Source organism: Paroedura picta, chromosome 1 (assembly GCF_049243985.1).
Source record: "Paroedura picta isolate Pp20150507F chromosome 1, Ppicta_v3.0, whole genome shotgun sequence".
NCBI classification, from domain to species: Eukaryota; Metazoa; Chordata; class Lepidosauria; order Squamata; family Gekkonidae; genus Paroedura; species Paroedura picta.
The window spans coordinates 129,436,817-129,450,332 of NC_135369.1; the positions used below are offsets into that span (position 1 = coordinate 129,436,817).

General features: G+C 45.6%; 1 protein-coding gene across 2 annotated transcripts in view; it reads left to right on the top strand.

Annotated features, from left to right (window-relative positions):
- Positions 1 to 3,087: 3,087 nt before the first annotated feature.
- FAXC (failed axon connections homolog, metaxin like GST domain containing) overlaps positions 3,088 to 13,516 on the top strand; it is a 29,544-nt gene continuing 19,115 nt past the window's right edge. Inside the window, exons 1-3 of one of the 2 annotated variants that reach the window (XM_077303636.1) lie at positions 3,916 to 4,079; positions 7,346 to 7,493; positions 10,697 to 10,832. In XM_077303636.1, coding sequence (XP_077159751.1) covers positions 10,794 to 10,832 — 39 coding nt within the window. In that variant the 5' untranslated portion in view covers positions 3,916 to 4,079; positions 7,346 to 7,493; positions 10,697 to 10,793. Of the gene's footprint in view, positions 4,080 to 7,345; positions 7,494 to 10,696; positions 10,833 to 13,516 lie in introns of both variants that reach the window. The other variant, XM_077303627.1, reaches the window with a different exon arrangement.

Genomic DNA, 13,516 nt, shown 5'->3' on the forward strand with positions numbered 1-13,516 from the left:
GCCTGAGTGAAAGTTTGGTGTAGTGGTTAGGAGTGCAGACTTCTAATCTGGCATGCCGGGTTCGATTCTGCGCTCCCCCACATGCAACCAGCTGGGTGACCTTGGGCTCGCCACGGCACTGATAAAACTGTTCTGACCGAGCAGTGATATCAGGGCTCTCTCAGCCTCACCCACCCCATAGGGTGTCTGTTGTGGGGAGAGGAAGGTGACTGTAAGCCGCTTTGAGCCTCCTTCGGGTAGGGAAAAGCGGCATATAAGAACCAACTCCTTCTTCTTCTTCTTCCTTCTCAGCCATAGGACCTCTGTCTTGAAGGGCATGGTGTTCAGTTGTGTCCCAGCCAGAGTGTGTAAATGCGCTTCCTACACCAAAAAGAGCCAGTTTGGTGTAGTGGTTAGGAGTGCGGACTTCTAATCTGGCATGCCAGGTTCGATTCGGCGCTCCCCCACATGCAACCAGCTGGGTGACCTTGGGCTCGCCACAGCACTGATAAAACTGTTCTGACCGAGCAGTAATATCAGGGCTCTCTCAGCCTCACCCACCCCACAGGGTGTCTGTTGTGGGGAGAGGAAGGTGACTGTAAGCCGCTTTGAGCCTCCTTCGGGTAGAGAAAAGCGGCATATAAGAACCAACTCTTCTTCTTCTTCTTCTATTCCTGACCTGCCTCTTCCTTCCTAGCCATAGGACCTCGGTCTTGGAGGGGTGAGCTTCAGACAGCTCTGCTCAAGCCACCCAGCTACGGCTTCCAAACATCTGGCGAATGCTTCCCGGGGGGGGGGCAGGTGGCCATCCATGAGGAGATAGAGCTGGGTGTCATCCACATATTGATGACAACCCAGTCAAGTGCTCTGAGCCAGCTGGGCCAAAGGGTGCATAAAGATGTTGAACAAAGTAGGGGAGAGTACCACCCCCTTTGGTACCCCACAAGGAAGTTGAAGAGGGTGCAACAGCTCACCCCCCCCCCCACTGCTACCCTCTGTGTCTGGTTTTGCAGGAGGAGATCAGCCATTGTAAGGCTGTGCCCAGTATCCCTGTCCTGGCAAGGCAGTGGGCCAACTACTCATGGTTAACCACATCAAATGCAGGTGATATCTAATATTACGAGGATGGCCGAATTGCCCTGATCCAGCTGATGTCGAATATCATCTGTTAGGGTGACCAGCACAGTCTCTACCCCATGGCCAGGGTGGAAGCCAGACTGGTATAGGTCAAGTGCTGAAGTTTCTTCCAAGAAAGCCAAGAGCTTGTACATGGCAGCCCTTTCAGCCAGCTTACCCAAAAACGCAAGATGCGAGACTGGGTGGTAGCTTGCCAGGTTCAAGCAATGGTTTCTTTAGAACAGGGCTAACCTCCTTCCTACTTTTATTAATTGATGTCATTTATGCCCCCACCTTCCCCCTCAATAGGATCCTAAAGGGGGTCATTCTTCTCTGTTTATTCTCAAGAGAGCCTTGGGAGATAGATCAGGGTGAAGAAAAGTATTCTATGGTACAAATTGAAACATGGACCTCCCAAATATTCTAAATACTATACCACATTGGTTCTTTATGGAAAATGGTAACATTTTTTCATATATTTTATAGGCAGGTGTAATAGCATCAAAACTGATACCTAATAAACAGGCAAGATTGTCATTTTTAATAGCATTAATTTACTTATCAGTAGGAGCTTTCATTGTAAAGTGTTTGGGTTTTAGAATAGTAAAGGGAATGGGGCAATTCCATGATTGGATAATACAGCTAGCAATTAATACAACATTTAAACATTTCCATTGGCATCCAGGACTGGCAAAGCATATTGAGTCCTTTTATTTAAGGTCTTCTGTGCTAAAAAAGTCAGTCGATTGATTCAGAACTAAGAAAAAGTATATAGTATGGCAAACTTCGGTGTTCTCTGAGTCTACTGGTTAATTTGGGTGCAAGGTTCAACAGAAAATCTACCACAGGAATAGGAGGAGTGAAATTAAAACTACAGTTTCAGGACCACAGCTAAGATATAGGTAACTAGATCATATTCAAGAAAAGGTAGAAAAAAGTGCAATTACTTTGCACAGACCTTGTGGTATACTTACTCATTCTTATGCTATTTCATGCCAGTCCCAGTAAATGTAAGAATCTGCTAATTGGATATCCATTGATTAGTTAATGTTCATTTCTATAATTGCACAACAAAGTTCCCATAAATATGATGCTTTATCCAATTATTTATATCATTAATCCTGTTCTTTTGATATTCTTAAATATACATGAATGGAACCTTTAAAGCTGAAGGCATGGATTTCAATCAGAAAAGTAGATGCAATCTATAAAAGGGCCATTTGTGCGCCAGATTCCCCATAGAAAGAAAAAGGAACAAAGGGTTTGTTTGTTTGGTAAGTATAGGGGTACTGAATTTCAGATTTTGGCAAATCAAGTTGGTATCAGGAAATAAATCAGGCATCCTCAATGGTTGTGGATCTATTTAGCCTCCCTCATAGCCCTGCTGTAAAGATAAACAGGATAATTTTATATATCCTAGTAGAAAGTTGGTAGAGAATGGGATACAATTTTATGTGCATATGCTTCTCCACCATTAACTGTTCAGTACTGAATTACCAATTCTTTATCTGAATCTGTCCCTTTTGCTGCAGGCAAAAGGAAGGGGAAGACATTTTAATCCAAAGAGGTTAGGAACTGGTAGCCTCTGGCCTGTATGATACTGCTTGCATCCCTCTAGTTGTGAGCTCTAGACAGATGTGGATGAGAAACATGTATGTGCCAGTGAGCACAGGATGTGGCCTTATACCAAGTCGTACCACTGCTCTACCAAGGTCAGTAGGGTTTACCAAACCAAGCCTTAGTCCAATGGCACCTTTAAGACCCACAGAGCTTAATTCTAGGCATAGGCTTTTGTGTGCAGGGACACTTCTTCAGATACCCATTGTGCCTCACTCCTGGGTCTCAAATCTTTCCTATCTTCTACCGCCTGATCTTTCTAATCATTTGCATGCCGAGTTGATGCTCCATCCCTGAACCATAGTCCCTCCTCAGGCTTGGCAGCAGGACCCATCTTGGCTGAAGCCTCCCCTAGAAGAGCTGGATGTTCCAGGAAAGGTGTTCCTGACACCCATGCTTCCAAAAGTCCATGATGATTATTTGGGGCCCCCAATGTCAATGTAGTGGGCGTTCCCTGTTCTGTAGCAAAATCTACTTTGTTTTGTTTTGAAGCCTGCGGGTGGACCAGGTAAAAAAAACAATGTTGTTTATTGCAGTCTAGCGCCCGCCCCCCCACAAGCCAGGTCACGTGACGTGGGCCAGGCGAACGCAATTAAAGCTGCAGGGATGCGGCCGAAAAGCAACAACCACTGAGCCAATGGCACGGAGAGCGCCTCGCAAGAAGAGGGCGCTCTTTGGCCCCCCAACCAGTCCTCTGCTGCCCCCGCTCTCGGGCACCCAAGGGCTCTCCGGCTCCAGGGGAAGAGTGTCCTTCGCTCCGGCGAGTGACCTTGTCCCTGCTGTCCGGGGCGCGGCAGAGCGGATGGTCGCGGCGAAGGCTCCCGATCCCTGCGGGATGCATGCGGGCAGCGCAGAGAACGCCGCCTAGATTTGAGGCAGGCGAGACAGCCATGACATCACCCCCCAGCTCCCTCCATGCAAAGGCACAAAGGCGAGAGGCAGCCGCAGGAGAGAAGCGCTGGCGGGGATGATGCTGGTGCAGAGATCGCCAAGGAGACCCGGCACGGCCGCTGCTCTCGTCTGCCTTTCCCGCCGCTAAACTCCTTGACGCCGCCGGCCTCTCCTCCATGCAGACGGCGCCGGCCTCGCTCAGCAACGCCCGCGCCGCGCAGCATGCACTGGGGGGTGGGTTTCGCCTCGTCCAGGTCGTGCGTGGTGGACCTCAGCCGGAACCAAAGCCTGTGGTGCGCGGGGTCCGACGACCACTTGTCCTTTGATGGGGAGATCCTGGCTTTCCCTCTGCAGGATTACGGCGGGATCATGACAGGGCTGGGCTCCGATTCGTGGTGGAAGAAAACCCTCTATTTGACGGGGGGAGCCCTGCTGGCAGCCGCCGCCTATCTGCTCCACGAGCTCCTGGCCATACGGTGAGCGAGCGGGCCTGGGGGGGGGGCGGTGGGGAGGAATGCGGGGCTGAGGGTGGGGTGGCCACCACTCATAGAGGGAATGGCCATAATCCGGCCCCTTCCTTCCTTCGCGTTCCCCATCACAGCTAAGGAGCCCTGGGATCACCCAGGAATGCTGGGACATGTTAAGCCTCTGGTCAAATGCAGAGTGCTTTTGTCTTATCTCCGTGGGTGGCCATAGTGGCAGACAGGAATTGCGGATGAGGGCCTCCAGGTGTGCAAGCCTGCCTTACAGGGCCCCACCGCCTCTTAGGTTATATCCGGAAGTGCTCCATGAGTGAACCAGAGAGTCATGATGCTAACTCTGACCTGTTATTTCATGGCACAACTTTCTCACTGGTACTTGGATCGGTGTTTTAAAAAACAGCCTCTGAAGTGGCCTGCGTTTCAGGATTTGAGTGGTGATGTCTCTCGGATCAAGTGTGAATTTGCTGATGGAAATCATGCTAAAATGCTGGAAGAGAGGCCACTGGGAGGTTCACCAGCGCAAGCTCTGTGGAATGAATGGGAGTTGCCCAACAGCAGTGCCCTGCACTTTGGTGGGGCCTGCATGGGAGGGCTTCCTGGGGAACTGTGCTGCTGAGTTATAAGCCCTTCTGCCCTAAGCACAGAAGCATTTGTGCTGTACAAATGGTCATACATGCCCTTACAATAACAGGAGTGTGCAGTTACATTACTTGGTCGTCAGAATAGAAATATAGTAGGTATAATAATGAAACTGAATAGTCTTCCATTTAGTTTTCATTCATTATATGATTTTTGCCTGAGATATGCCTTTCATTATGGCCTTCAGTTGCACAATATGTAATTACTAATATGTACCAGTGTCCTGATGCTGAGCAAGATCACCCTATCAGAAGCTAAAAAGAAGAGCCATGGCAGCACATCTGGTTCTTTAGATCTTATAGTCCAGTACTGTTCCAGTCATTGTTCACAACTGATAGTGTTTTATAGCCAGGAGTTCCGTTCGTTCGTTCGTTCATTCATTCATTCATATACCACTCTCCCCAAAGGCTCAGGGCAGTTTATATGAAACAAGAAACAATACAGGTAACTGTTGTTCATCACAGGTAACTGTTGTTCATAACTAAGCTATAGCATGCAGTGTCAGGCATAATAATACTATGGAGTCATGATGGGTCGGACACGACTTTGCAATTAGCAACATTACGATTGATCTGTAGGAACCCTTGTAGTGGGAGTGGCGCTTCAAAGGGATGAAAACTCAGAAGGGCAATAAAGCTGAGAAATTGATTCTTATTGTTGTCATTAGATCATATGTGTTTTAATGTATTTATGAATCTAGGGTCTTAATTAAATCTGAAAGTTGTCTGGTTTAGGTACAAGTTGGATTCTCTTGGCTAAATCCACCCACTTTGCTTTTTAAACTGTAAAAAGATGCAGAGATATACTTCTCCAAATCCCTGCTGTGAAATGCAATTCAAATGCCAACTTCTGCAGATAACTGCCATGATACAATAGATGTGCACAGAACAGATAAGAAAGCCCTTTCAGAACACCTAATTGGTTTTTTTTAAGCTGTTAAAACATTTACCATCTGCTTTCTGTCCACCCATGGAGATTCAGAGACTACAAACCAATATGTAAAACTCTATTGTTCAACGGTGGTAGGAAAACAGGGGCAGGAGCGAAAGAATCCAGCACTACTGCCTTTCCTTATTAGTGGAATTATATTAGTTTATTTTTTAAATGCTCCACTGTTAGAATGTGGGAAAGGGAAGAACACATGTGGGATCCATCTGTGAATGTGGTTCTTCCTGGCAAATGTTTCAGCCATTTGGATTCCTGAAGACCCTGACTCAGTGATTCCCCAAGTAGTGTCCAGAGACACTGTGGTGCTTGCAGACAGAGCCATTTCCTAGTTTTGAGAATGCTCAGTGCCATCACTGTCCACTACCTGGACCTCCACTCATACCTCCCTTTCTGCTGCCACCCACAGACCCCACGGCTGCTTGTGCTTCTTTACAACCCCTCATCTGACTCCTCACAACCCCTCCCATCTCCCGAGCTCAAACGTCCCTGCATGCTCTTTCTTCAAAGGCCTTGGGCAGTCTGTGTGGCTTGGGAGCATCACTGCTGAGACAATGAGGACTGCTGTTTGTGCCACCTGTACACTTTCTCTTGGTGAAGCTGAGTAGCCTAGATAGCCAGAAGCACAGAAGGAGGAATACTTGCAGTGGGGTGGGTTAGGGAAGGCACGAAAGGGAGTGCAGGCAGGTGGCGGAAGAGGTATGCAGCAGAGGTCAGTGTTAGTAGGCCAGAGAACAAAGAAGACGACTCATGCTGAGAAAGATACCCCCCACACACACACACACACCTAGTCGGCACCACTTTCAGCATTACTTTAGGTAACTGTGGCTAAGTGCATTAATGTCAATACAAAAACCAGGCATGACTCCAAGATGCAAGTCAAGCCCAGAATATGGTCATAAATGGACAAAGAATTGATATCATTAGGATAGTCTTTGGAAATTGTAACCTTTTTGGGTATAAATTATGGATAAACCACACAGTAGTTCTGAGAATTGGAGGCACAGTTCTGAGTGTTTTAAGATTCTAAACCCTGAAACATCTAAAGCATTGGATAAACAACGGAACCGAGATACGAACAACCAGTCTGGAATAAGACCAAAGAGCTGTCATCCTGCTCACTATTGAATAACTTTGACCAGTTTTCCTTTTCATCACCCCAGCCTTCTTTTGAGAATAGCTTCCTGAACTGGCTCACAGTTACTTCCGCGTCTGAGAGTTCAGCTACCTTCTTGGTTGCCATGGCAATAGCCAGCCAGCAATGGTGGGTGGATTGTTGTGAAGAGAAAGCAAAAAGAATCCTACAGAGTTTGGGAACTCCCATGCCTGGTTTGTCTTTTTGTTTACACATGAGTTCTGAGGAACTGAGGGTCTACAGATACAAAACTTGGATGTGGACAACAGTTGGGCAGTGGTGGGTAGGCAGTTTGTTGGGCACCACGAGGCAGGAGGCTGCAACCCCAAATCTCTGATGCCTCAAGTAACAGGCCTTAGATAGTATCATTATAGATTTAGATTTAGAATATTTATCTGATGCAGTTACAGCTATTTGTTCTTTATGTCTGATTTCCAGTGTATCAAAGAATTTTAATTTTGTCATAAGAATCCATTTTGGGACTTGTAACTATTGTTTCTGTAAGTGATCATCCTTCCTTTCATTTCCACTTTATTTATAGCATGCATGCACTGAAGATGTTAAATAACAGAACAGTGCTAAGCAAAGTTGCACCATTCTAAGCCCACTGATTTCCAAGGAGTGAAAAGAGTGTGACGCTGCTTAGGACTGTGCTGTGAGGCTGCAAACCTACATGTGTTTCCTAGCGAGTAAGTGATCCCGAATGCAGTGGGATTTACTATTGTGTGTGGTGTGTGGATATGAGCAGGATTGGGATGGAATGTGCAAGTTAGTATGCTTTGTGGATCAAAGCATGGGAAGGGGTGCATAAAGAGAGGACAGACTTAGTTCCTGTGCCATATGATTTGCCCATTGTTGCCAAATAAAGGGACTGTGCACAAGAAGAACAGGTGTTTTCTACACAAAAGCCAATATGAATGTATGTCTTTCAGAATGGCACAAATCAATCCATTTGCAAGAAGATCCCTGGTATGTGTTTAAAGACTCTGGACCTTGTGAGCCTTGGAAACAGCTAAATGCATATTTCCACCCCCCCCCCCCAAAAAAAGTGACAAGTAATAGTTATGCTAGTATTGAAATATAAGCTGAAGCAATGTTAGACCTTGAAGTCAAAGGTAAAACTGCCTTTTATGGACAAGAAACAAATTTGAAAAATCATGATATTTGATCTTAATATGTCAATTTTATTTGGATATTAACAGATGTGTGTATTAGATATATACACTATTTTATTATAGGGTTCCCAGGCAGAGTTTGGCTACCAGCAGGAGGGTTGTGTGTGTGTGTGGGGGGGGGGCAGTATGATGTATATACATCATACTGTATGATGTATATATAATCATACCAGTGGGGGAAAAAATCGAATATCAAGAGAGCCAGCATGGTGTACTGGTTAAAGTGTTGGACTAGGATCTGGGATATCCTGGTTTGAATCCCCACTTGTGCCATGGAAGCTTGCTGGGTGACCTTGGGCCAGTCACATTACTCTCAGCCTAGCCCTGAGCCCCAGGAGAGCCTGATCTCATCTGAACTCAGAAGCTAAGCAGGGCTAACGTGGAGGCAGGCCATGGCAAATAACCTTGGGACATCTTTTGCCTTGAAAACCCTGCAAGGTCACCTAAGTCAGTTTTGACTTGGTGACAAAAATTCCCATCACACCACGTGTGCTCTGAGCAGGCACTTGGGAGGGATTCTGTTCTACATCTTGAAACCAAAGAACCAATCATCCCAGACATATTCAAGGCATTCTTGAGAGACAGGAGTACTATTGTACTAGGAGTACTTTGTACTATTTTTACCAACTAATGCTAGCCAAAGCATCACAACATGGTAATCACAATCTTCATCAGACTGGATGTTAACCCCCCCCCCAAGAAGGTACCCCCATCTTCAAGGTACCCCCATCTCCATTGCTTCCAAAGGACTAAGTAAAACCAGATAATCTCTGCAGTAGAAACTGAAGGGGGACGTTTTTGCATACCACCAAAACCAGTGCAATGTAGCAGTACCAGGGCAATCACAGGGTGCCCAAATGAACCCAGTGCCTTTGTGGCAATGCCAACAGAACAGGGCAGATATCAGCCACAGAACCACAGATCAAGTGTGTGTGTGTGTGGGGGGGGGTTTGTAAGCCCAGCAGAACCAGCACAGTGTACAGTGTCCAACAAATCCAGTGCCTTCTGTTCATAATATTAACAAAATGCACGAGAAAAGCGTGGAAAAGAGGGAGAGAAATTAAGAGAGGGAGAGGTTGTTTTATCTTGCTGCAACACCCAAACTACTGCTTTGTAAGATCTGGCTGCGCTGGATGCAAAGAAAGGAAGATATAAAGGTTGGACTATTTGAGAAAATGATCTGCAGGCTGGCAATTACTGTAGTGGCTAACAACATGCTGCCTTGGTAGTACAATTTGTTAAATTGGATGTTGCAGCTTGATCCTAACTTCGTTCTTCAAACTGCGCCTGTGGCAGACTGCACTCCCCACCCCGCCCTTGGTATGTCCCCGTGCCTGTTAGAATCTTAGACGGGTGTATAAGGAGGAAGCTGATCCTCTGTGGGCAACAGGGAGCCCATGAGGAAGAGGCGACAGTGTAACCATTGCACTTCCAACATTTTGCCAGGCATTTTGGACAAGACAGCAAACAAGGGCACAATGTATGAAAGTTATACAAAAGCAGACAACAGGTAACACTATGTGAAGATTATATCATATTCATTAGGAACTTTACTATGAAATATAAGTTTAAACCTACTAGAACAGTAATATGGGTGCTGAAGCACTCCAAATCTTACAAAGAATGATAAAACAAGAAAACAGTCTTAGTTTCTCAGAATTAATTACTCTAATCTCAGTTGTTACAAAATTCCAAATATGAAATGACAAGGTGGGAGTGGGAGGGCTATGGGAGGCAACCATTGACAATGGTGTGATATTGCTTCTCAGAAAACCTGGAAGTGATGTCACTCCTTTCTAGTAATCACTGGAATCATAAAGTTTCCAGCAATTTCTAGAGAGGACTCATATCACTTCCCAGTTTTACCTGTAAGTGATGTCATCCATTGGATGTTGGTCCAATGGCTGTTAAAAATGTCTCTTGCCACTGCTCAGAGCAGCAGTGGGAAATGGAAACCAAGGAGAGCGGGGTATCTGCCTTGTTTTTCATCTGGCAATCCTTGTTTTTCATCTGAAAAGCAGGAAAAGAATCATGGGCTTTTCAGTGTTCTAATCTGACAGAGCCAGATTAGGACATGTCTTAAACTATGTCAAATTTAAGAGGCCCCATAGCATTACTAAAATGTGTATTATTCTAACATTACATTTTAGTCTTGTTTTTATTTAGAGGCTCCTCATAATTCCAGAACCTTACCTGTGGTTTACTTTGTTGTGTGTAAATTCAGGTATGCCTCATACATTCTCATATCTTTTGAAAAGCTACACATTATCGTTTCCTCTTGCACTTACACGCACAGGGTTGCTCTCGGGGAAATGTAACATTCTGATGAGATCTAGAGCCCTGCAGTATAAAGTGTAGTCATGTGACACTGACTGAAAAGGAAGAAAAGTTTTTGTCTTGAGCAGTTTCTGGCCACTGACAATCCTTCAGGTTATGTTGTAGTATAATAATACGTAAAGGAGTTTCTGGCTTCATGTATATCTGTGAATTTAATTGTAGAAGGCTCTTAGGTATTTTTAATATCCCAAATAGCTTGGCTTCCTGTCTGTATTTTGTCCAAAGGGCTTTTAGTGATTTCAGACTTAATGAATAAAAAATGGCAGCCGCCTCTTCAAAAAGATGAATATTCTGCCTCAGCAATTGCATCCTACTCTGTTCCTTTAATATTGATGCTAAATAACATATTTTGTGAAACTCATTTGCTTGTTTATTTATAGGAAAGAACAAGAGGTTGATTCGAAAGATGCTATCATACTGCATCAATTTTCAAGGCCAAACAACGGTATTCCCAGCTTATCTCCTTTCTGTTTGAAAATGGAGACTTATTTAAGGATGGCTGATTTACCTTACCAGGTAAAAAGGTGCATGTTATATTCTGTTGTGCTTTGGCTGCCTAGAGGCATACTGATAGGCTTCCTGTTTAGCTGCTTAGAGGAGGGAACTCCCAGCCATTTTCCTGCCACTAAGGAATTGAGGCACAGTAGGAAGAAAAGCCTCAAAATAGTGATGTTCTAGGCATTTCCCCATGTCTTTATGATAAGGACCATAGAGACTAGGGATATAAGCCTAAAGCATTACCTAGAAGTTACATCTTCCCCAAGCTCTGACATCCCCAGACATGGCCCTCCAGGTCTCCCGGCATTTCCCAACTCAGTGTTGGGAATAGGTTACCACTTACCCAGTAATGGCAAGGGATCTTCAGGTGATGATCCCTGTGACAAGGCTTTTCTATCTATTGAGAGGACTCATGGAGCTTCCTGGGCTTTTGGGGAACCAGGTTTGTTTTAAACTATAAACTTTCTTTTCAGTTACAAGGTGTTTGTAAGTTAGCAAGTATATAGGAATGGGTTCTCTGCTGGAGGTAAGTTTTCATGGTGTACAAGCAGAATATAGAGATTCCTGAGGCAGGATTTTTATGTAAATAACACAGAAGATTTATTTATTTATAGGTTGGTTTCAAATAACAGATCAGCAGCACAGGTCTCCGGGTAGACACAGGAGAGACCTGGCTGAAGCACATAAATTTAAACTACTTATTGCATCAGAGAACAATCTGACCTTTCTTTAATGTTTTGGGGCACAAACAGGCTTTCATTGTCCAGCCACTGGGTTGGGTCCTCTCACTCACAGAGGATTCTAACCACACATGTCTGTAGGTTTCCAAGAGTCAGACTAAAGGACTAAGAGCCAGTTTGGTGTAGTGGTTAGGAGTGCTGACTTCTAATCTGGCGAGCCGGGTTTGAATCTGCACTCCCCCACTACGGCACTGATGAAGCTGTTCTGACCGAGCAGTAATATCAGGGCTCTCTCAGCCTCACCCACCTCACAAGGTGTCTGTTGTGGGGAGAGGAAAGGGAAGGAGATTGTAAGCCACTTTGAAACTCCTTCTGGTAGAGAAAAGTGGCATATAAGAACCAACTCTTCTTCACAAGGTCTGTTATTTGCCAGAGACAGGTCTAATAATCAGGTATTCTAATCTCTCCGAAAAGAAAAGCTAAACCACTCTGCCACACTACCAGGCACAGCTACCCCTCCCACTGTCTGCTGTTTTGCTAAGCTAGACCTGATCTCTCACTGCTCTTGCCATAGGGCAAAATCAAACTAAAATTCTGCTAAATGCATCCCTCCAACATTCCACCCGCCTTCTGAAAAGGGATTGGATGCTGGAGCAGCACTCCCATAGGCTCAGCTGAGTGACTGTTTTCCCCTTCAAGAGCAGGACAGCCTCTAGCCTATCACAGTCCTGTCTCTCACCCTCAGTCAATGGAGCAGCAGTGGGGGAGGGAAGTAGGAAAAGAGCAGATGCAATTCTGTCATGACTCTTTAGGATTTTCAAAAAGTGCTATGCTTTCACCACAGAGATTTTAAAAAATTCTTAGTCTCATGATGCCACTTTCAAGAACACTCCCCCCTCCCCTCCCACACACACCTGGGGCTGACAGCTCTAGGTTGAGACTTTGGGGATGGAGTCAGGATTGGGTGGAATTTGGGGCAGGGAGGGAGTCTACCCTCCAAAGCAACTTTCTCTGGGGGAACCAATCTCTTTAGTCTGGAGATGACCTGTAATTTTGAGGGACCCCCAGGCTCCACCTGGGGCTGACTGGCATTCCTTCCTCTTCCAGTGCTCTTGGAGAGTGTTAGGCCAGGACTGGCTTTCCTAGTTGAGAACCCAACATAATGATGCCATCTACCATACTGGAGCACAGGGTTGCCATGGTTCACTTGTGGTGGGCAACCTCCTCCAGTGTGTTCCATCTCCTGCCCTTGCTCAATGGAGTTTTGGGGAGGGAGTTGGGGGTGGGGGGCTGATGACCCAAAAGTGATGTTGTCATATCGGCCCATTATGCACGGCTGCCGAAATGGCGATTGCGGGTCACATGGAAAATGCGGAGGGGGAAGAAGGCTTTTTCGGTGGCATACACCGAATCTGCAGCCGGTTGCAGCCGGCACCGTGCGTTATCGGTGATTTTAGTCGCCACCATTCCACCCCAAATGTGCGCTGTTCCCCCTGTGCATAATGGGCCATAGTGTGAATCTTCAGGAATTTTCCCAATATTTATAGTCTTTATCATATAGATTGGAGAAATTCTTAGAGCATTGCTTGATGTGGTGATACCACTTCTGGATCTTCACCCAAATGATGTTGCATTGTACAATTCTTCTTTTCCCCATACCCTGTTCCCAAAGGCTCCCATATGTGAGGCCTGCTCCTGGCAAGTCAAGTGGAGCATACACCTCATCTTAAAGTGGATCAGTGTTTTATCTTTTGAGTTGTTTAAAAGTATTTTATCTTTAGGTTATCTAAAATCAATGTTATAATGTGTCCAAACAAGTTACTCACTGGAAATCAGCTTTGAGAAAGGTTATTCATGGGAACTGGTTGTGTTTCCTTTGACCTGTAAGGTTGTATCTGTACACAGGCTTGGTCCCCCACTAGTGGCCAGGTGGACCTCACAGCCCTGGGCTTGGGGCTGTGGCTTTTTAAGCTGTTCCAGCATTTCATCTTCTCCTTTCCATGACTATCCATGTCTGCCACT